The sequence below is a fragment of the Cololabis saira genome, chromosome 23 (genome assembly GCF_033807715.1).
Source record: "Cololabis saira isolate AMF1-May2022 chromosome 23, fColSai1.1, whole genome shotgun sequence".
Taxonomy (NCBI): Eukaryota; Metazoa; Chordata; class Actinopteri; order Beloniformes; family Belonidae; genus Cololabis; species Cololabis saira.
In genome coordinates, this window is record NC_084609.1 from 35,804,171 (window position 1) to 35,827,503 (window position 23,333).

The 23,333-nt window shown below is 42.1% G+C and overlaps 1 protein-coding gene across 10 annotated transcripts in view; it reads left to right on the top strand.

Moving 5' to 3' along the window:
• LOC133424353 (filamin-C-like) overlaps nt 1-23,333 on the top strand; it is a 120,154-nt gene that overhangs the window by 79,987 nt on the left and 16,834 nt on the right. For 3 of the 10 annotated variants that reach the window (XM_061714889.1, XM_061714896.1, XM_061714893.1), the window contains 13 exons: nt 429-552; nt 2,795-2,951; nt 9,013-9,202; nt 9,280-9,303; nt 9,415-9,662; nt 14,421-14,513; nt 15,884-15,983; nt 17,546-17,686; nt 17,817-17,945; nt 19,268-19,459; nt 19,593-19,769; nt 20,576-20,779; nt 21,873-22,025. In XM_061714889.1, coding sequence (XP_061570873.1) covers nt 429-552; nt 2,795-2,951; nt 9,013-9,202; nt 9,280-9,303; nt 9,415-9,662; nt 14,421-14,513; nt 15,884-15,983; nt 17,546-17,686; nt 17,817-17,945; nt 19,268-19,459; nt 19,593-19,769; nt 20,576-20,779; nt 21,873-22,025 — 1,932 coding nt within the window. The remainder of the gene's footprint in view (nt 1-428; nt 553-2,794; nt 2,952-9,012; nt 9,203-9,279; nt 9,304-9,414; nt 9,663-14,420; nt 14,514-15,883; nt 15,984-17,545; nt 17,687-17,816; nt 17,946-19,267; nt 19,460-19,592; nt 19,770-20,575; nt 20,780-21,872; nt 22,026-23,333) is intronic. The other 7 variants (XM_061714890.1, XM_061714894.1, XM_061714898.1 and 4 more) reach the window with 3 other exon arrangements.

The window sequence follows — 23,333 nt, forward strand, 5'->3', positions numbered from 1 at the left end:
CTGTGGAAAAACAAACCGGTTCTCAGCTGGTTCCTACTTGAACAAGTTGTGAACCAGAACCAGCACTGGAACCGGTTTGGTGGAAAGGGGGTATTATTCTCTGCTCAGTGTCCGGTTGGGCGGGACAAACAGACCTGGGAGGCGGTTGGACCACGGCCACTTTATTTCAGTCGTGGTTTCTATTTTAGCTTGGCTAACTTAGCTTACCAGTCAATGCTGCTAATTAATATTAGTTTACAATTATTCTTCTCAATGAAATGACATCAGAAACTAGCTCTGGCAGAACCAGCGTCTCACAACCGGACGTCTGTAAACATTAGACGGACTTGGAACTATAATCTTCAACTTGGCGCTGTTTCCTTTGACCTGACGTCTCAAGTCGCTCGTAGCTTCAGTCCGAACATTGAACATCTGTGTTTTGTCCTCAGGTCTGGCCGAGCCGGTCAACGTCACCGACAACGGCGACGGCACCCACACGGTCAACTACACCCCCGCCAACGACGGCCCGTACACGGTGTGCGTGAAGTACGCCGACCAGGAGGTTCCTCGCAGGTTAGTTCCTCGTAGCCGAGGGTCCCGGGTACCGGACCCTCCGGTTGGGGGAGGTTTATGCTCAACAGATGGGCTTTCCATCGTAGGTTACATGGCGAAGAGCGCCGCACGGTGCGCGGAACCATAAATCAGCTCCCGAGCCAGCGGCTCTTCTCATCCCCGAAAACATCAGAGCAAATTTCTTAACAGGCGTTATTTGGATAAACTGAGCCCAGGTTGGGGATCTTAACGGTTACTTTTACACCTGAAAAAATATTAAAACTTAATAAAGTGGCATATTAACAGCGCTACAGCGGAAATTAAAATAGCTGTCGGCTTCCTGATATGGTGTGACGTATGTGCAAACGTAACTACGCAGTCGCTTACGTACCCGAACATAAACCACGCAGCAAGTGGTGTCCCAATCCCTAGGGAACATTACAAGGGCCCTACCGCTGTGGCTTCATTTTTAGGGCTAGTGGTAGAAAGTAGGGTGAACATTGGGATTGGCCTTTACTCTGAATTAGGTAAAAAAGACTAATTTTAGTATGCTTTTAAACTATAAGCTACTAAAACTAGTATTCTGAACAAATCTGAAGGATTTGTTCACAATAATGCTGTTCTACAATTATTTACATGAAAATAAATGTTTGGCAATAAATTATGCTCTGTGTCTTACTACATAATAGTCATTTTAAAACTGTAAAATTGAATTTGTGTCTGAGGTCCTACTTTCACCCCTGCTTAGGAGGTTAAACGAAAGACCAGAAAATGTTGAGCAAGAAAACTGGCAAAACAAGAAATCCTGAATTATTGAAAATTACGTTTGTCGTCAGTTTTGTAAAAAAAAATAAAGAAAACAACTGTTTACAGTCAAACTTTGAGTCGGTGGTCCTCCGGCTCAAAACAAAAACAATCTCTCCAGTCATCGTTTGTTGACTCGCCGCTGCCCCCTGGTGGATGTAACCAGAAGTGAAGCGTGGAGGAATCTCAGACAGTGTTTGGCAAGTTCCTACTTCTCATGAACTAGTACAAAGTTCAGTTCACATAGTTTAGAAATGAATAGTTCACGTTCATAGTTCACCATTTTCACTTTGAACTAGTTCAAATTCTGTTCATTGTAGTCCATTATCAGTTTGTCTACCCGTTGTTGGGTCTTCTTGGTCTTTCCTGATGACTTTGTTTGATTGTCAAGGACTTGCAGATATTTTCTCACACTGGACAGATGCTTTAACTCCACATGACGTTTCAAATGTGAAGTTTGACGAGGCAGACGCTCGGACTTGTTTTCTCAGGTGGACATAATTTGCACAGAAAGGTTAGATTTTTACCGTCGGACTCTTTGGTAGACGATGTGTAAAATTCCTGCAGATAATGATAAGCGGATCATCATCTGACGCTGCGTCTGCAACGTCTCTCTCTTCACTGGTCATGCCCCGTGTTAGGATAGTGTGCACTGCATTGTGGGTAATGTAGTGTGAAGTCGTCGTCTCGTTGAATATTTTAAATGTGTTCCGTAATAATTGGACCTAAACAGTGAAGCTGAAACTCACATAATCTGAACAGTTCAAATTCCAGTTCGTGATCTGCAGATCTGAACAAGTTCACGTTCAACTTCTTTATTTGCAAATATGTTGCGTTCAGTTCAACGTTCTCACAGAAATGAACGTGTTCAATGAACGTGTTCATTTGAAGTCTATGGGCAGAAATATGTGCCACTAGAAACTGAATTTGAATAATTTACATTTGAATTTGAATTGCTCAACTTGAATAATTGCATTAAAAAACTGAATCTGAATCACATAATTTGAATTTGTATTGTTTAATTTGAATCAGCAGAAATTTTTCTACAAAACGGCAAGATATAAATCTACACTTTTTACACAGAATGGAGAAAACACAATAGGTTTCGAAATATCTAGCTCCCATTGGTCGTTTATATCGTTGAAAGAAAATAGAGGTTATAGTGAACCTACGTGAAAAGTAGTTCTTTGTATCTGCACTCGATTGCTCTTCCTCCGGAAGACCCGGATGTCTGGCACAGTAGAATTGAAATTGAATTGCAAGAACTGAATTTGAATTGTGAGAACTGAATGTAGATTCAGTTTTTCAATGCAATGACTCAAATAAAACAATACAAATTCAAATTATGTGATTCAGATTCAGTTTTTTTCTGCCCATAGAAGAACACTGCCTGTGGGGTCGTCATGGAAAAAGTTGAGTGAAAATGGAGCGTAAACTAGTCCAAACTTTTCTCTCTCAGCCCTTTCAAGATCAAAACTCTCCCGGCCCACGACGCCAGCAAGGTCCGGGCCAGCGGTCCGGGCCTGAACGCCTCGGGGGTCCCGGCCAGCCTCCCGGTGGAGTTCACCATCGACGCCAGGGACGCCGGGGAGGGACTGCTGGCGGTGCAGATACTGGTGAGTGTCCGCCGCCCCAACCGCGTCAGAGGAGTTACCATGTCGTCATTTCTGAGGTTTTAAAATCTGTCAGGATTAAGCAAGAGTAGGGTCGTCCCGATCGGGATTTTTTAACTCCCGATCCGATCCCGATCACTTGAGTTTGAGTATCTGCCCATCCCAATTTTTCCAGATCCGATCACTTTTTTTGGCTCCTGATACATTTCCGATACTTTTTCCCAATCAGATACATTTTGGCAATGAATAAAAAAAAAAGAAAAAGAGGACTAAAACTCAAATTATCCCAAGTTTCTTTTATTGTTCATCGGAGAACAACATGGACATATATTTCAACAAAGCTTATCAGCACTGGTGCCACAAAATGTAAAAACATGAAATTGTAAACTAAAACAAAAAGTGCAAAATAGTGCAATAACAAAAATAAATAAATTCAACTTCAAAAGAGGTATTTGAATGACATCCAGTCAAACTCACAAATACAAGAAAATTAAAATACGTTTTGGCTTAACCTTAGTGCAACATTCTGAATGGATGAAATGAAGAGCAGCAGCTTAAAGGAGCATGAGGCAATAATAAGAAATGAGACTCATTAGCGCCACGACGACCGTCAGGGTTCCTGCAGCCAACAGCGAACCCGGCACGGGAGCGCGTGTGTAATCTCATGTGATTTTCAAATCAAGCTCTAAATATGACTTACAATGTTATCTTACCTGGGGCCTCATTTATAAAGCTTGCTTGCGCACAAAACAGGGCTTGAAAGATGCGCAAGCCACCTTCTACGCAAAGGTTGGGATTTAAAAAGAAAAAACGAACCCAAAAATCTGCGTATCCCTACGCCAACCCTGACCCTCCCGTAGGAACTTACTTAAGATATGGTGAACTGGCGACGCAGGCGGTGAGGTGGTGAAATGAAGCCAGATTCATGTCATACTCTTAATAATGTCATCACATATCAGTGATTATAATATAATAGCGCTGATCATGTCCCTCTGTGTTTGAAGCACAGCATCAGCGCTTGGGACGCTCTGGTGCTGCTGCTGCAGCCGCGGTGCAGGACACGCCGGGAACCTCCTCTTCACCCACCGCTTCCAACTGTAGAGTGACTGAGGACAGAACAAATGAGGGGCTCCGTAGAGTGTTTAGGGGCTCTACGGAGCACCTAAAGGCACACAGATTTTTTTTTAAATATATAATGAGTTTTACGTGCGCGTGAAACCTTCACACGCGGGCGTAAGCCTAAATTATGGTTCCTACGGTGTAGGCTCTGCGTTGGTGTGACGCGGAACCATAAATCAGCCTTGAGCAGCCCTGAGGGAAGAGGGGAGGAGGGGGAGCGGGGCTGCCGGGCCGTCTTCGCATCGCCTTCGCACAGGGTGTCTTGATGATTTGCAATTACAGGCTGAGCCTACCGTTAGTTTTTAAACTGTAAAAAGTGGGGGGGACAAATACATGATTTTGAAAAGTGGGGGGGACATGTCCCCCCTGTCCCCAGTGGAAATTGCGCCGTGGCACTCACGGGCAGTAACGGCGTGCTGCCACTCACTCGCTTTATTTTATACTATTTATATACTTTTTCTACTTTTACTGTGACCACCAAATAATGTGGTCTTCCTGCCTCCACCTCATCCTCAACATCTCGTTCTCAGTCTCCGTGAAATTCAGTGGCACGGTGGCTTGACACGTCTCATTCATCCTGACGCGCAAACAGGCTGCAGGAAGCCGCTGCGCATGCTCAGCAGGCTCATTTATATGGAAATACTACTTTGCATTACCCATTTATGGTAAAAAGTGGGCGTGTAGAGGGCGGGATATGAGGCGAATTCAGCTGCGCAACCTTCCAGCTGGACTGTGATTTATAAAGTGAACATTGCGTGCAAGTGTGCGTGCACGCGGTTTTATAAATCCAGATTTTTTTTTGCGCCCGCCATTTTCGGCTTTTGGGTTTACGTGCACTTTTAGTATGAATCCTACGCACTCTTTTATAAATGAGGCCCCTGGTCAGTAGGAAATGAGCCATGTCAGCATCTGTTTTCAGTCCCAATTCAAGTTGAAACTGTCTCCATGACTCAAACGCGTATCCAATGTTTACTTGTGCGCCGCCGAAAACGCGCATGCAGCCTTATTTGACGTCACATCCGCAGGACAGCGCGGGAAATTCCGGTCCGGAATTGCAGCACATTTTGCAGCACGCAGCCTGTTCAAGGCAACGGAGAGATACACTAGAGGGCTCATTATTTTTGGTTTGGAACGCTTCATCTGACATTATTACTAGAAAACTTAAAACGTATACAAATTTTTTTCATAAATCCTGCCTCATGCTCCTTTAATGCAACATGAACATATATAAAATTTCACAATTCAAACATGTAAACCATGTTAGTTGTTACTTGTGCAACGATATATAAAACGATTTAATATATATTAAAAACATTAATAACTAGGTATGTCCCGATACTTTTTTGGCCGATACCGATGTTTTGAAAATGCCGTGATCAGGCCCGATGGATTGGGCCCGATCGATCTGGACAACACTAAGCGAGAGGATGTTTGTTACGGAACCTCCGGTGTGTTGTTGCTCTTCTGTGATCTGTTTGTGACTCTCTAATCCTGATTCCCTACCGGCCGGTGGCAGGATCCGGACGGCTGCCGGCGCGAGGCCTCGGTGTTTGTGGAGGACTGGGGCATGAGGGTGTGGGAGTCCCACATAGTCAAGAAAACCATCCCCTTCAGTATTCTGAGGAGAGGCTGCGTAAGACCTGCTCTCTCTCCTCCTTCACCCCCCCCCTTCATCCGTCCATCGTCTTCCCCTCTAGACCTAGACCCCCCCACCCTAACCCCACCCTAAGAGGATCGTGCTTTATCGTGAAAGGAAACCTGGGACGTAGATCTCAGACAATCCCCCTGACATCGGTACGACCCGAGGAGGCGCTAAAGGATGTTTGGTTCTCTCGGGCTCCCAAACAAAAACAGTCATTAATATTTGAATGTCCCTTTCAAAAAAGTCAAGAGAATAAAATAAACTCATAGAAATCATAACATTCAGAATAATTCAATATAGCTGGTGCCTTAGTAGTTCCACAATGGGGAAATGTATTCTCTACATTTAACCATCTCTAGTCTACGGAAGAGTATAAGGGCCAGGCAGGAGAAAAATAAAAATAATATTTTAGAGGAGGAAGATTTTTTTTTCATTATGCACTTCGAGAAAAAAGTGGAAATGTCGAGAAAAAAGTCGAAATGTTGAAGTACAATTTCGAGAAAAAAGTCGAAAAAAAAGTTGAAATGTTGAGAAAAAAGGCAAAATTTCGACTTTATTCACGAAATTTTGACATTATTCTTGAAATTTTATTTCAACATTAATCTCGACATTTCGACTTTATTCACGAAATTTCGACTTTATTCTTGAAATTGTATTTCAACATTAATCTCGAGATTTTGACTTTATTCTTGAAATTTCGACTTCATTCACGAAATTTCGACTTTATTCTTGAAATTGTATTTCAACATTAATCTCGACATTTCGACTTTATTCATGAAATTTCGACTTTATTCTTGAAATTGTATTTCAACATTATTCTCGACATTTCGACTTTATTCTTGAAATTTCGACTTTATTCACGAAATTTCGACTTTATTCTTGAAATTGTATTTCAACATTAATCTCGACATTTCGACTTTATTCACGAAATTTGGACATCTCGACATTTCAACTTTTTTCTCGAAATTTTATTTCAACATTATTCTTGAAATTTCGACTTTATTCTCGAAATTGTACTTCAACATTAATCTCAAAATTTCGACTTTATTCATGAAATTTCAACTTCATTTTTGAAATTGTATTTCAACATTAATCTCGACATTTCGACTTTTTCTCGAAGTGCACAATAAAATCTTCCTCCTCTCAAATATTTTTTCTCCTGCATGGCCCTGATACTTCCATACTAGTCAAACTGGGAGCAGTGGTCTGCCATTATTCTGGCGCCTGGGGAGCAGTGAGGGTTAAGGGTTAAGGGCGTTGCTCAGGGGCCCCAGGTGGTTGACCTGGGTTGTAATCCAGGGGCCTCCAGGCCCCAGAGCCCTCTGTAACCACTAGCCTGCCACTCCACCATATAATGAGCTCATTTAAACGGCAGGAAGTTGAACTTTTATTGCGCTACATCATGCCCCCCCCCCCCTCTGTGGTCTTACATGTGGGACTGACTCCATCCAGTTTGTGAATGAGCTAACTGAGGTGTGGTGTTCAGTTCTCCACTAACCGGAGTATTAAATAACCCCCCCCCCCCCGCTGTAGTAGATGTAGATCCTGTTTGAACATGTGAGTCGCCTGCAGCACTTCTCTCCAACCATCAGCACCCCCCCGCCAGGCGTTTATAGGTTTATATTCTCTATGCAGACATGTCGGTGACGGGGAACATTTCTGTTTCCACCTGCTGGGTTCAGACCCTGATCTTCCCACGTTTAAACTGTTTCATGCTCGAGTAAACGGCAAATAAACACGTCCCTGGCGTCAGTAGAAACCTGGATGAGGACCTGGATCATAAGGGGGGGCCGGGTTTAGTCTTATGTAGCCCTGGCCTTTTAGGAGGGTAACTTCATCAGCAGGTGCCCAGATGTCTATAAAAGCACATGTTTTGGTAGTTTGCTGAAGCTTTCAGGTGTGTGTTAACACAGGGGTCTTCAACCGGGGGTCCGCAACCCCTAGGGGTCTGCAGGGGGTCCTCCAACTTTCAAGAAATAAAGGCAATTTTAACCAAACTAATTTGTGAGAGTTCCAAAAAAATATATACATAGGCTATATATATATATATATATATATATATATATATATATATATATATATATATATATATGTATGATTGCGAAAACTCCATTAATAGGCGATAATAATCTACTTTTGACAATAACTATTTAGTCTACAACTCTACATAAATGATTCCCCTGACGTGAGTCATGTGACTAATGTCAACTTTAGAGTGGAAAAACGAGCTAGCTAGCTGTTTAAGAAAATACATTTCTTTGCGAAATTGACTTGGCTATTTCATATTTAACGCTAGTTAGACCTTATGGATAAATTTGTGACAATAACGAAGCCTAAAGCTGGAGATTGTAAGTTACAGCTCGGCCTAACGTTACTCCTTCCAAGTTTCATAAGCATAAACACATGTAGGCTAATAACCTAGTCAGGAATTGGTTAATAAGGTGATATAAGCAGAATAAAACACATTCAAAAGTTATTATAAGCCAGGCTTAAAACTTGACACGTTGAAAAAATAAGAATTACAAGCGGGGGTCCCTGCTCTGTTTTTCTCTCATCCAAGGGGTCCCCGGGCTAAAAAAGGTTGAAGACCCCTGTGTTAACACAATGCCAAGAGGGAAAGACATCAACCGGTCACCATGGAGAGGCTTAGGTTATCCACAAGTGGAAAACATTCAAGACAGTTGTCAGTCTTCCAGAAGTGGACGTCCCAGAAAATAAATCCCAAGATCCCAAGATAAAATACAACAAACGATCGTTAAAGGAGCTCCACCTCAAAGCCTCCAGGCCTCACTCAGCAGGTTCAATGTTCAAACCATGACAGCAGTTAGAAGACGGCCGATAAGTTTTCTTTAGAAGACTTTTGTTTGGAAGCGTTTCGGATGTCTTAAAAGAACCTGGAAGCAGATGGAGATGTGGACGTCTTAAAACCACAATGACCTGAAGCAACGTTGGACAGATGATTGGACCAGAACTTTTCCAGAACCACAAGACCCTGATGAAGTCACAACGGAACCATGTACTTGAAGATGTTGCTGCTAAAGATGGATTTTTGTGGTTCTTTTTCCCCAATAGAAATAAAACATTATATTTTTAAAGTCACACCGTCTCCACTCTTTAGCCCAGTGTTCTCGAAACAGCACACCAAAAATGGTTCACTTGATACAACATCTGAGTAAAAGTTTTGGTTAGTGTCGGGACTAGTTTTGCCCGGTGGCAGATGGTACGAGACCAGTGATATGAGCAGGACTTCGTTGTGTCCTGAGCTGCTTTACCAGAACTCACTTCCTGTTCCTGTGTCTCCAGGACCCAGAGGGGAAACCCAAGAAGGCCAACATCCGAGACAACCGGGACGGCACCTACACGGTGTCCTACGTCCCCGACATGACGGGCCGCTACACCATCACCATCAAGTATGGCGGAGACGAGATCCCATACTCACCCTACCGGATCCACGCCGTGCCCAGCGGAGATGCCAGCAAGTGTCTGGTCACAGGTACGACTCCGCCCACTGGTTCTCTCCTCACCTGAACGCATCTTGGCATCACTGACTCTGCTCTTGTCGTCTCGCAGTGTCGATCGGTGGACATGGACTCGGTGAGTGACATCTACACCGTCCTTCATAAAGAACCTTGGTGAACTTTGTGAATCCGGTTCTTGTTGAGCTCTTTTATCGAGGTAAACCTTTACCGCCGTCCATCTTCCTAGGCTCAGGTCTCGGTCCAACCATCCAGATCGGAGAGGAGACAGTCATCACAGTGGACGCAAAGGCTGCTGGGAAAGGTAAAGTCACCTGCAAGGTGTCGACGCCGGACGGGGCGGAGCTGGATGTTGATGTCGTGGAGAACGCGGATGGGACCTTCGATATTTACTACACTGCTCCGGAGCCGGGGAAGTACGTGATCACCATCCGGTTTGGAGGGGAACACATTCCCAACAGCCCCTTCCATGTGGTGGTGAGTCCCTGCCCTGCACACACGATTGGGTTTGGTTTGGTTTGGTTTGGTTTGGTTTGGTTTGGCTTGGCTTGGTTTGGGTCGTGTCAGGTTGGGTTGAGTTGGTTTGGTTTGGCTTGTTTGGGTTGGCTAGTGTTGGTTGGTTGTGGTGGGTTAGTTGGTTTGGTTGGGTTGGGTTTTGTTTGGTTGGGATAGTTGGGTTGGTTTGGATTGGTTGGGTTGGGTTTTGGTTTGTTTGGTTGGTTTGGTTTGGTTTGGCATATGTGGATGTACTTGTTTTTGTTATCGCATTATAACTTTTTTCAACCTTTTTGGTCCCGGTACTTCCTGTGGAGACCAAAGCTTGGTCCTAATGAGGCTCTCAAAGGTTTAAATTAAGGCGACTGTGGTTCCTTCTTTTTTTTTCTCTTGAAAACGTGAGGCTGCTGGAGGTTCTTCCTGTTCAAAGGGAGTTGTTCATCTTCACTGCCTTCGATTTCAAAGCTTTGGCATCCTAAACCTCGGTCACTTAAACATGCTCTTGGTATACGGAACGTCTCTCTCTCTTCAGTGAACCTGAGCTTGTGTGTGAGTTTGAAAGGTACCAATACTAATAGTTGGGTCACCTCAACCCAGTGTGGATTCTAGACCAAACCCCCAAGAGAGAGGTTGGACAACTGTTCAACCTCTAGAGCCAGAGCCGCCTCATGGTCTGTCCGTAACAAACGCCATGATTGTATGAAGGTCGCTCTGTTGGCCGTAGGTTGACCATTGTCTTTATCGTTGTGGCGTCAGATTTGTGGGTGTGTTTTGGACACTCTGGTGAGGAAAGGTGACGAGCTGTCAACTTTTTATCATCTAATGCAATGTTTGATCAGATAGCGGGGGAAGAAGACGGACAGACGTGAATGTCCGTCCGAGGAACCTGTTAGAACTCCCACCTCCAACTGACCTTCAACCCCTCCCACGAGAGGCGGGGGACTTTGAGTCCCAATGGACCATGTTCTGTACCCACTTTGGCAGTTATTACCGTATTGGCCCGAATATAAGACGACCCTGATTATAAGACGACCCCCTCTTTTTCAAGACGCAAGTTTGAAAAAAGACTTTTTGAACACCAAATTCAATTTTTATACAGAAAATAATTACATTACATCTGAAACAAATGATTATAACAATATATTGGAGAGAAAAAGCATGTTATTTTGCCTCATTCAAATCATCATCTTGAAGTTTGCATCATAACTTCTCCTCAGCTGCCGGTTAACCTGCCGATCTTCCACCCACTTTTCTCCAGATTGTCGCTACGTTTCTCCATTTTCTGTTATCTCTTCTCTTATTTTTTTCTCTTTTCTTTCATACCGCTATTTTTTTATTTTTGTTCTTCGTGACAGGGGTTCGCTTTGGCCGGGGGAGTTAAGTTCAGCATTTGCTTTAAAGATATCTGGCGCCATCTAGCGTTGTGAATGGGGATAATGTCTAGACCCCGAATGGAAGACGACCCCCACTTTTTCAGTCTTATTTCAATGCAAAAAACACTGTCTTATATTCGGGGCAATACGGTATATGAATTTGAAATGGTTTGGATCAAACATGGAATTTTATTCCATAGGACTATAAAACCACTTTTCCACCAAACCGGTTCCAGGGCTGCTGTAACTGGACCGAACTGGACTGCATTCAACTGATCAGTGTTGAACTTGTTTATTTTTGGTGTAAAGTGGCTTGAGATGTGATTTGAATCGTTTCTACGCCACTAAAACTGAACTAAGAATGAAGTGAATTCAACTATAATTTCTGTAGTTAGGGCCCGAGCACTTGCAGTGCGAAGGCCCTATTGTATCTGTAGGAATTATTCTTCTTCTTCTTTTTCTTCTTCTTCTTATTGTTCTGACAAAAGGAATGCCTTTTTGCCCCCCTAAATGTGCCCAAAAAGTCACCAAATTTTGCATGCAAGCCAGGCCTGGCGAAAAATGTGATATTTAATGGTTTGCATTAATGGGCGTGGCAAAATGGCTCAACAGCGCCCCCTTGAAAACTTTGTGCCTCAAGCCCCACAATGCGGTTTGTCGTACATGCACGAAAATCGGTACACACCTGTATCATGGCGCAACTTAAAGAAAAGTCTCTGGGTGTCATGTCGAAAAACCGAACAGGAAGTCGGCCATTTTGAATTAATCGTGTCATTTTGGCGAAATTTATGCCATTTCTTCGGCAGTTAATACGGCCCGAACCGTAACGTGTCCCCAAGTGTGTTATACATCAAAATGTGCGTCTCCATCCTCCGACACCACGCATTACTTTTCTCTTTCAAAAGCGTTACCGTGGCGACGCTAGACGCCAAAAAGCGTGCCCACCCTTCATCTGGTTGGTTCAGACAGAAAAAACTTTGCGCCTCAAGCCCCATAATACGGTTTGACGTTCATGAACGAAAATCGGTACACACCTGTATCATGTCGCAACTTAAAGAAAAGTCTCTTGGCGCCATGGCCGAAACCGAACAGGAAGTCAGCCATTTTGAACATTCTGAATTAATTGCGTAATTTTGGAGCAATATATGCCATTCCTTCGAGAGTTAATTCAGCTCGAACCGTATCGTGAACCCAGATGTGTTATACATCAAAATGTGCGTCTCCATCCTGCGACTACACGCATTACTTTTCTCTTTCAAAAGTGTTACCGTGGTGACGCTAGACGCCAACAAGCGCACCCCCCCTTCATCTGATTGGTCCATATTTGATAGTTCCCCAAAAGGCACCATATTTTGCATGCAAGCCAGGCCTGGCGATAAATTTGATATTTCATGGTTTGCATTAATGGGCGTGGCAAAATGGCTCAACAGCGTCCCCCGGAAAACTTTGTGCCTCAAGCCCCACAATACAGTTTGATGTATATGCACGAAAATCGCTACACACCTGTATCATGGCACAACTTAAAGAAAAGTCTCTTGGAGCCATGGCCGAAACCGGACAGGAAGTCGGCCATTTTGAATTAATTGTGTAATTTTGGCGCAATTTATGCCATTCCTTCGGCAATTAATACGGTCCGAACCGTAACGTGCACCCAGGTGTGTTATACATCAAAATGTGCGTCTCCATCCTGCGACTACGCGCATTACTTTTCTCTTTCAAAAGTGTTACCATGGCGACGCTAGACGCCAAAAGGCGCGCCCCCCCTTCATGTGATTGGTCCATATTTGATAGTTCTCCAAAAGTCGCCAAATTTTGCATGCAAGCCAGACTTGGTGATAAATTTGATATTTCATGGTTTGCATTAATGGGCGTGGCCTAACGGCTCAACAGCGCCCCCTAGAATACTATTCTCTGCCATAACTTTTGAATGGTTTGACATAGAGAGTCGTGGGTGGTGTCATGGGACTCGATATTGAGTCCTTGACCATAATTGGTGAAAATTAGCTCCGCCCCTTCTTCTGATTGGTTGTCCCTTTTTTCTGCTATAACTTTTGAATGGTTTGACATAGAGAGTCGTGGGTGGTGTCATTTCTGATATGCTTATGGGGGCGGTGGCCGTGAGTGCGAGGGCCCGTTCATCGCTGCTTGCAGCTTTAATTCTAGTTAAATTTGGATTAGAGTTTGGGTGGAGTTGGAGACGATGAAGGGGAGTCAACACCGTCTCTCTGTACGGACACCTGTGTGAAACCTGAAGTTTTCTGCCCTCCGGTGGCCAGTGGAGGAACTGCGGTTCTGATTGTTCTGCTGTGGACTTTGAGTCCCAATGGACCATGTTCTGTACCCCCTTTGTCATTGTCAGCAAGTTGTTATATGAATTTGAGATGGTTTGGATCAAACATGGAATTTTATTCAATTAGGACTATAAAACCCCTTTTCCCCCAAACTGGTTCCAGGGCTGGCGTAACTGGACCGAACTGGACTGGATTCGACTGATCAGTGTTGAACTTGTTTATGTTTGGTGTCAAGTGACTTGAGATGACTTGTATGAAAGAATGTCCATGCAGGAGAAAAAATATTTGAGGGGGGAAGATTTCTTTTTATTGTGCACTTCAAGAAAGAAGTCGAAATGTAGAGAAAATCGAAAATCGAAATGTCGAGATTAATGTTGAAATACAATTTCGAGAATAAAGTCAAAAATTTTTCCTCAACATTTCAACTTTATTCACGAAATTTTGACTTTTTTCTCAACATTTCGACTTTTTCTCGACATTTCAACTTTTTTCTCGAAATTGTATTTCAACATTAATCTCGACCTTTCGACTTTTTTCTCGACATTTCAACTTTTTTCTCGAAATTGTATTTCAACATTAATCTCGACATTTCAACTTTTTTCTCGACATTTCGACTTTTTTCTGTGCATAATGAAAAAAAAAATCTTCCTCCTCTAAAATATTATTTTTTATTTTTTTCCTGCGTGGCCCTAATACTCTTCCATAGACTTGTGTTTTGAATCATTTCTACGCGACTAAAATTGAATTAAGAATGAAGTGAATGAAACTGTAATTTCTGTAGTTCTGGTTAAGTTTGGATTAGAGTTTGGGTTGAGTTGGAGAAGATGAAAGGGAGTCCAAACAGTCTCTCTGTACGAAACCTGAAGTTTTCTGCCCTCCGGTGGCCAGTGGAGGAACTGCGGTTCTGATTGTTCTGTGACGAGTGTGTGCGTGTGCGTGTGCGTGTGCGTGCGTGCGTGCGTGCGTGCGTGCGTGCGTGCGTGCGTGCGTGCGTGCGTGCGTGCGTGCGTGCGTGCGTGCGTGCGTGCGTGCGTGCGTGCGTGCGTGTTCTAACCACTGCACCTTGTTCCCATCAGGCCTGTGAAAGTGTCCCAATAGTCGAGGAACCATGTGACCTCCTTCAAGTGCAGCCCCCGTTCTCGCCCTTCGTGGGCGTCGCCCGTCCCTGGGTAACGGCTCCATGCAGATCCGTCCGTCCTCCATCATCGCTGCCTTTCCTGACCAACAATCAATAACAGCCGCATCCACCTATTGATCATTGCTCGGCATGGCGCTGCATGTTCAGCCTGCATGTGCTGCTGCTGGGGGGCGGGTCATGTCCAAAAGCCTCATTCTCTCTGCACTTCACAGTTTCATTTATTTATTCTTTTGCAACTTTCTCTTTATTGGTGATTTCAAGTTATTTCCAACAATAAAGGAAGTAAAAAAATAAAATAAGAGAACAAACAGGTTGATACAGGAGCATATTGCATTCACTTGAGAAAAAGAGATCTGTTTTTTTTAATTAACGAGTTAATTATCTCAGAATTCCGAGAAAAATTTTGACGAAAAAAAATAATTCTGCTCTGTTTTTCTGAATTAACGAGATGATTATCTCAAAATTCAGTGAAAAGTTTCAATAAAAAAAAATCTACTCTGTTTTTCGGAATTAACGAGATAATTATCTCAGAATTCCGAGAAAAATTTTAATGAAAAAAATAATAAATCTGCTCTGTTTTTCTGAATTAACCAGATACCTCACAACTTGCAAGAAGCTGCCATTCACTTGAGAGCTGGATTTCTTGGAAGCAAACATGTTCCTGTCCAGTTTAATCCAGTTTTATTTTGCTTTTGGTTTGAAACATTGGGAGATACTCTTGTCTTTAAGTTATATAGATGGTATTGTTATTAGTTTGTCGACTTTGCGCAGGCACCTCAGACAACAGAGCAAACAGAGCAGATTTTTTTTTTTTCTCAAGTGAATGCAATATGCTTCCGTAGACTTAGGGCATACATTAATAAAAATAAAGAAAAAACCCAGAAAAAACAGGATTTTACATTTGCAAAGTCAATGATTCACATTCCACAGAATATAAAGTCCACCTTTCCCAGTATTTCATATTCTGCTCAGCCTGTAATATTCAGTTTTTCCATGCGACGTATATCCTCAACTGTTGTGGTCCAGTCGTCCTTTGATGGCAGATTTTTCTGCAGCCATTTCCGTGTAACGGCCTTCTTCCTCGCAGCAAAGCACTTTTTATAGAGGTCGTTGTCCTGGGCCCCAAGTCCTGCTGGGATTTTAGCCAGATACAAAGCAATAAAGGAACTCTCATGTCTGTAATTCTCCAGTAAATTCTTGCCAATATGGTTGAATAAGAGGGCAGGTCCCGAATACATGAAATACAGTTTCATGTATCTGGTTACTGGGCTCCCTGACCTGGTTCTGTCAGCTCCTCCTCCAATATCACTGACTCCTCCCTCTGGTTCTGGTCTCCCTGGCCTGGTTCTGTCAGCTCCTCCTCCATTATCCCTGACGCTCCTCCCTCTGGTTCTGCTTCAGGCCACCGATGATCCGATCAGCGCCGTCGACGCCATGGACCCGACGCTGCGTCCCTTCAGTCTGGTGATTCCCTTCACCGTGCAGAAGGGAGAGATCACAGGTATGAATGAATCAATGAATGAATGAATGAATAGTTTATTTCGGTTACATTACATTATATGCAACTCAACTTGTGTGCATGTAACTGACAAAACATTATCATACATATTTACACTCATCAGTTTCACACAATATACAGGACTGTCTCAGAAAATTAGAATATTGTGATAAAGTTATTTATTTTCTGTAATGCAATTAAAAAAACAAAAATGTCATACATTCTGGATTCATTACAAATCAACTGAAATATTGCAAGCCTTTTATTATTTTAATATTGCTGATTATGGTTTACAGTTTAAGATTAAGATTCCCAGAATATTCTAATATTTTGAGATAGGATATTTGAGTTTTCTTAAGCTGTAAGCCATGATCAGCAATATTAAAATAATAAAAGGCTTGCAATATTTCAGTTGATTTGTAATAAATCCAGAATGTATGACATTTTTGCATTACAGAAAATAAAGGACTTTATCACAATATTCTAATTTTCTGAGACAGTCCTGTATATTGATTTATAGTTATATCTAGATATGTTGATATATAGATTTATAGTTATTTTTATTACCACCCTTCAAATCGCATCTCAAAACTCACCTCTTCCGAACAGCTTTTAATGTGTGATTTGTTTCTTATCCTTTATCCTATCTTTTATCTCTTATCTTTTTTATCCTGTAGTTTTTGATTTAAATTTTATTGCTCTCGATGTTTTATCTTTGTGTCTGTGAAGCGTCTTTGAGATCTTTTAAAAGCGCTATATACAGGGCTGTCTCAGAAAATTAGAATATTGTGATAAAGTCCTTTATTTTCTGTAATACAAAAATGTCATCCATTCTGGATTCATTACAAATCAACTGAAATATTGCAAGCCTTTTATTATTTTAATATTGCTGATCATGGCTTACAGTTGAAGAAAACTCAAATATCCTATCTCAAAAAATTAGAATATTCTGGGAATCTTAATCTTAAACTGTAAGCCATAATCAGCAATATTAAAATAATAAAAGGCTTGCAATATTTCAGTTGATTTGTAATGAATCCAGAATGTATGACATTTTTGTTTTTTTAATTGCATTACAGAAAAATAAAGAACTTTATCACAATATTCAAATTTTCTGAGACGGTCCTGTAAATAAAATTGATTATTATTATTAGGGCCCTATTGTATCCGTAAGAATTTTTTTTATTTTTCTAATTTTTCTTCCAACAAAATGAGGGCCTTTTTGCCCCTAAAAGTGCACCAAAAGTCACCAAATTTTGCACCAAGCCAGGCCTGGCGAAAAATTTGATATTTAATGGTTTGCATTAATGGGCGTGCTCTAATGGCTCAACAGCGCCCCCTAGAAAACTTTGTGCCTCAAGCCCCACAATACGGTTTGACGTACATGCACGAAAATTGGTACACACCTGTATCATGTCACAACTTAAAGAAAAGTCTCTTGGCGCCATGGCCGAAACCGAACAGGAAGTCGGCCATTTTGAATTAATTGTGTAATTTTGCAGCAATTTATGCTATTTCTTAGAGGTGAATGTCAGAGCAGGCCTAACTTCAGGGTGTCCCTGCAGGTGAAGTGCGGATGCCGTCCGGTCGGACAGCTCGTCCTCACATCACCGACAACAAGGATGGAACGGTGACGGTGAAGTACTCACCAACTGAACGAGGCCTGCACGAGATGGACATCAAGTACGACGGCAACCACATCCCAGGTGACGAACCCGCGCGGCTTCGTCCGGCTCAGTCAGAACTCTGGTCCTTTGGGTCATGAGGAGTCGGTGATCATCAGCAAACGTGTTGACCTCGGGGTCTCACAGAATCCTGACGATACGTGTGTTACAGGAAGTCCTCTCCAGTTCTACGTTGATGCCATCAACAGTGGTCATGTGACAGCGTACGGTCCGGGTCTCAGCCACGGCACGGTGAACGGACCGGCTACGTTCACCATCGTCACCAAAGATGCCGGAGAAGGTAAAGATGTGGAAACACTTTCATTTTTGGGATGTTTGTTTTTAGCGTGGAGCAGGAAGACTATGATGTCTTTTATCTTATTTTCATTCACCGACTCACAAAGCAGATTCGTCTCTTAAGTTTCTGTTAATGAATTACGCTAAATAAATTTCAACTTTCTCAACAACTTCATTTGTTTAACAAAACAAATGAACTTGTGAACTTGATATGATTTGACAGCTTGCCGCTCTATCAATCATCACCGGAGCTGGACCTCTTTGATTCCTCATGGTTCCACTGCATGATCGATATGAATGTCAGTTTATACGCAGATGACATGCTGATTTTTTTTCCCAAGTGGAACTTCAGATCATTTGTGGATGAAATGGGCTCCGTTTGCTCTGATGGGTAAAAAGAGGATTAAGAATGCAACATGTTAGGTCCCTAAATCAACATAACATAAATTCATAATTTAGGAAAGACACAGAGACTGTAGAATGATCTTTTAAGGCCTTCTGCAGAAGTGGAGAGGAGAGCGGAGGAGTGCAGGACCCGCAGGCCCTCACAGAGTACTCCTAAGCTCTTCTCCCAACATGCTGCTTCTGCAGGACGCTTTTATTTGAGCAAACGGTGACAGGAATGACCATATTTGGTAAACAGACGTCAGGGTTCCAAAAACACACATGTGACATTTCAGTTAAAGAGCTAATCTGTGGTATGCAGAAACAAACAGACATCCTTAAAAAACACAAAGGGTCAAGGGGTCAACTAAAAACAGGACCTCTGTTGGGGGTTTTGAACAGATGGTTCAACTGACAATGGGGTAGTTGTGCGACAACCCAAAACTCAGGAAGGGCTGCCCTGTCATCTGTTAACATGTGATAAGCATGTGAACAAACAGTCAGCTCTCCAAGCTGACTTGATTCTGATTCTGATTCTGATAGTTTCATAAAGACAAATTAATTATTAATCTCACACAACACGCCTTTGACGACGTTCGTTTCCACTTCTGTGGTGCAGCGTTTAATGCAGAAAAGTACCCTGAGATTTCAGAGCAACATCTGCTGCCTCCAAGACCACATCTGTGTTTTTCAACAAATGTAAAACCACATTCTGGCTGTATGACGAAGACATGAGTGAGGAAGAGGAGGGTACAGGACAGACCTGTGGGATGATGGAGAGCGTTAAAACTGAACATGATACAACGATACGGTTGCACACCTTGAGCTGTGGTTGCAGAGGAAAACGGAGCTAAAACTCTCCATCGCTCTTGTCGTCGTCGTCAGCGCCAGATCGTTTCTAGGAGTTGTTTGTCTTTAATTTCCTGTTAAGAGACTGTGTAGCTTTCCCTGTCTCGTCAGGTGGTTTGTCTCTGGCCGTTGAGGGTCCGTCCAAAGCAGAAATCAGCTGTAAAGACAACAAAGACGGGACGTGCACGGTGTCCTACATGCCCACCGCACCTGGAGACTACAACATCATCGTCAAATTTGATGACAAGCACATCCCGGGCAGCCCCTTCACCGCCAAGATCACCGGTACCTGAACCTCCACATTTAGGACAAAAATCCTGCTAAAGTCTTTTGGAGGCTTTTTGTCCTTTTCCATCATTCAAAAGTAAAAAAATACCTGAAGTTGACATGGTTCTGACAAGTGCTGTTCGATTTGGAGATGTTTATTGTCCAGGTGATGACTCGGTGAGGACATCCCAGCTCAACGTTGGCACGGCAACAGACGTTTCCTTAAAGATCACGGAGACGGACCTGACCAGCCTGACGGCGACGATCCGAGCGCCTTCAGGCCACGAGGAGCCCTGCCTGCTCAAGAGGCTGCCCAACAGACACATCGGTGGGTTTCCAGGGCTTTTATTTGGAAAAGCCTTGATTTCACAGATGCAGATTTACAAATAGCGTCAAAATCACTTCAAGTATTTTGTAGTACTTCTGACGTCCAATTTGCCTCCTGGCTCTTCACAGAATTTTCTTTGTAAACTATTTACATGGAACATGTAAAGCTTCTCATCTTAAATATTACATACAGTAAATTACACACAAAGCAGAATGAGTAAAGATCGCGCTGTAGATTATATCATTATATCATATTACAAAACACATTTTGATCCCAATCCTTATTTTTGTCAAGTTAGCAAAAGTCAGACCTAATTACTGAGTCCACTTATACACATCTGGTAACATTTCTCCTTCTCCATTTTTAGACGGAATGACAACTTTTCCATGACATATATTTCATATATTATTCATATCCAGTCGTCTATAGTGGGGGATTCAGGTTTTAACCACCTCCTTGTAACAGGAGTATCTGTAGAAGTTTCTTATCTTTGTTATTCCGCCCCTCAAATTGGTTAGAGTATCAAACTGGTAAGGAATTTTGACTCCAAATATATTATTAATGTGTTTTTGAATTTCCTCCCACTAGGGTACAATAACCTTGCAATCCCAAAAAACATGGAAGTGATTGGGGTTTTCAGGGTTCAATCTGAGCTCATGTCCGTCAGCTCTGGTCCAACAAATCTGATCCACTGAATGGTTGATCAGCTCAGATGGATCCAGATGATGCGAACCTAATTAAAACTCAAAAACTTCTCAGTTTTTGTTCAAATGTTGAAGGTGGTTGAATGATTCTCCTCCGTGCAGGAATCTCCTTCACACCAAAGGAAGTCGGCGAACACGTGGTGAGCGTGAAGAAGAGCGGGAAGCATGTGACCAACAGTCCGTTCAAGATCATGGTGGGTCAGTCGGAGATCGGAGACGCCAGCAAGGTGAAGGTTTACGGTCAGGGGCTGGTGGAGGGACACACCTTCGAGGTGTCCGAGTTCATCGTGGACACCCGGAACGCAGGTGAGGATTTAAACTCGCTCATCCCAACAAGACATTGGAGAGTTGTATTGATAAGACTTTGCACTCACAGCTTTTAGATTCATACTCACATAAAAACAATCCTAACCCTAATAATTTATCAGACTCATGTGTGTGACAGCAGAATTTGGGGTACAACCTTTTTATTTACATACAAATGTTTATCATTACGAATAGTTATAACATGGACACATCTTTTTGAAAGCTATCTTACTCCATACAGAAGGCTCTAAACCAGGGGTGTCAAATGTGCGGCCCGTGGGCTGCATGCGTCCCGAGAGAGATTTTCATGCGGCCCGTGAGAAGTTTCCAACGCAAAAAAACGAAATGTTAATTTACTAAAATGGAAGGCATAAATAATTGCCATGAATCGCAGCATATCCGATAATATATTTCTTCTACAAATCCATCGTTATTCCACAAAGAGAGCAGTTTGAAATTTTTTTTGTTTTCTAGAATTCATTTGCCGATTTTATTTCTTTGTAGACGGTCGTTTATTTTTATTAACTGACTACTATTATATATTTTCGCAGGAAAGATATCACTGCTAAGAAAGATGATATTTATTCTGAGAATTTCAGTTTTGAATACGAGGACAGTGACAAAGTAAAACAGTTAAAAAAGAAGTGCTGACTTTTTCAGCACACTGGCGTAAATATCCGCGCCAATATTTAAAAATAAATGCACTTAATTGTACTGGAAAAATCTCTAAATCACAAAGAAACACTCTCGGATGTAATAAGAAAGATTTTGCTTTTAATTAAATTTCCTATAAAAAAGCGAAATATAAAAAAAACATACTTGTTTCTGTTTATCTTTGTAAAATAAAAAATTAAATAAATAATAATATATAATAAATTAATTAAAATTAACCAAACTTATATTGGATTAGGTAACAATAGTAAAAAAAAAAGGACTAGAAAAAATAATTTTCGCACCGTTTTTGTTATTTTGAGCGTGCGGCCCGCGAGAAAAAATTGGTCAAATCCGGCCTGCCAAGCAAAATGAGTTTGACACCCCTGATCTAAACACTGAGATGTTGCGTCTGAAGGGTCTTGGTGTCTGCGTTCGGCAGGTTACGGAGGTCTGGGTCTGTCCATCGAGGGTCCCAGTAAGGTGGACATTAACTGTGAGGACGTGGACGACGGGACGTGCAAAGTCACCTACTGCCCAACGGAACCTGGAAACTACATCATCAACATCAAATTTGCCGACCAACACATTCCAGGTACGGACCTCCTCAGGTGATGTGGGACTGAACAGAAACACTGCCCTCTACAGGTAGAGAGTCGACTGGAACTAGAGAAACACTGCCCTTTATAGGTAGAGACTGGAACTGTCCTGAGGTATTGGATAGATTTCTAAAACACTTACCGTATTGGCCCAAATATAAGACAGTGTTTTTTGCATTGTAATACGACTGAAAAAGTGGGGGTCGTCTTCCATTCGTGGCTCTAGACATTATACCCATTCACAACGCTAGATGGCACCAGATATCTTTAAACCAGGGCTGTCAAATGTGTGGCCCTTGGGCCGCATGCGGCCCGAGAGAGATTTTCATGCGGCCCGTAAGAAGTTTCCAACGCAAAAAAACAAAATGTTAGTTTACTAAAAAGGAAGGCATAAAAATGTTTTAAATTTTTTTAGTTTTCTAGAATGCATTTGCCGATTTTATTTCCTTGTAGACGGTCGTTATTACATTATTTTTATTAACTGACTACTATTATATATTTCCGCAGGAAAAATATCACTGCTAAAAAAGATGATAGAAGATATTTATTCTGAGAATTTCAGTTTTGAATACGAGGATAGTGAAAAAGTAAAACAGTTAAAAGAGAAGTGCTGACTTTTTCAGCACACTGTTGTAAATATCCGCGCCAATTTTTAGAAATAAATACACTTAATTGTACTGGAAAAATCTCTAAATCACAAAGAAACACTCTCGGATGTAATAATAAATATTTTGCTTTTAATTAAATTTCGAAATATAAAAAAAACATTTGTTTCTGTTTATCTTTGTAAAATGATATTAAAAGTATCTTACATAATTTGAAAAAAAACGAGAAATTTCAAGAAAAGATCCTGAAGAAATATATTCTACATAATTAGGCCCCGTTTACACGGGGCAAAAACGGAGGCGTTTTCATGCGTTTTGGCCGTTCGTTTACACCAAAACGGAGGTCAAAGCCCCCAAAAACGATCATTTCTGAAAACTCCGGCCAGAGTGGAGATTTTCAAAAACTCCGTCTTCACGTTTGCGTCTAAACAGACAAAACGGAGGAAAACGGAGATTTACGTCACATTATGCGACAGAAACGTCACCAGCAGCGTCATGAGTGCGACCTGTGTTTACAATTTGTTTGGCCACGTCAATATTTTATTTACCTGTTTTAAATTCTCTCAGACTCTCGTTCCGTCTTGGAAGTAAAGCCTGAATTATGGTCCCGCGTTAAATCAGGCAGGTCTAACGTCCGACCAAAGTGGGGAAAAAAACGAACAAAATAACGGCGTGTTGTGACGCAATCAAACAGCGAAC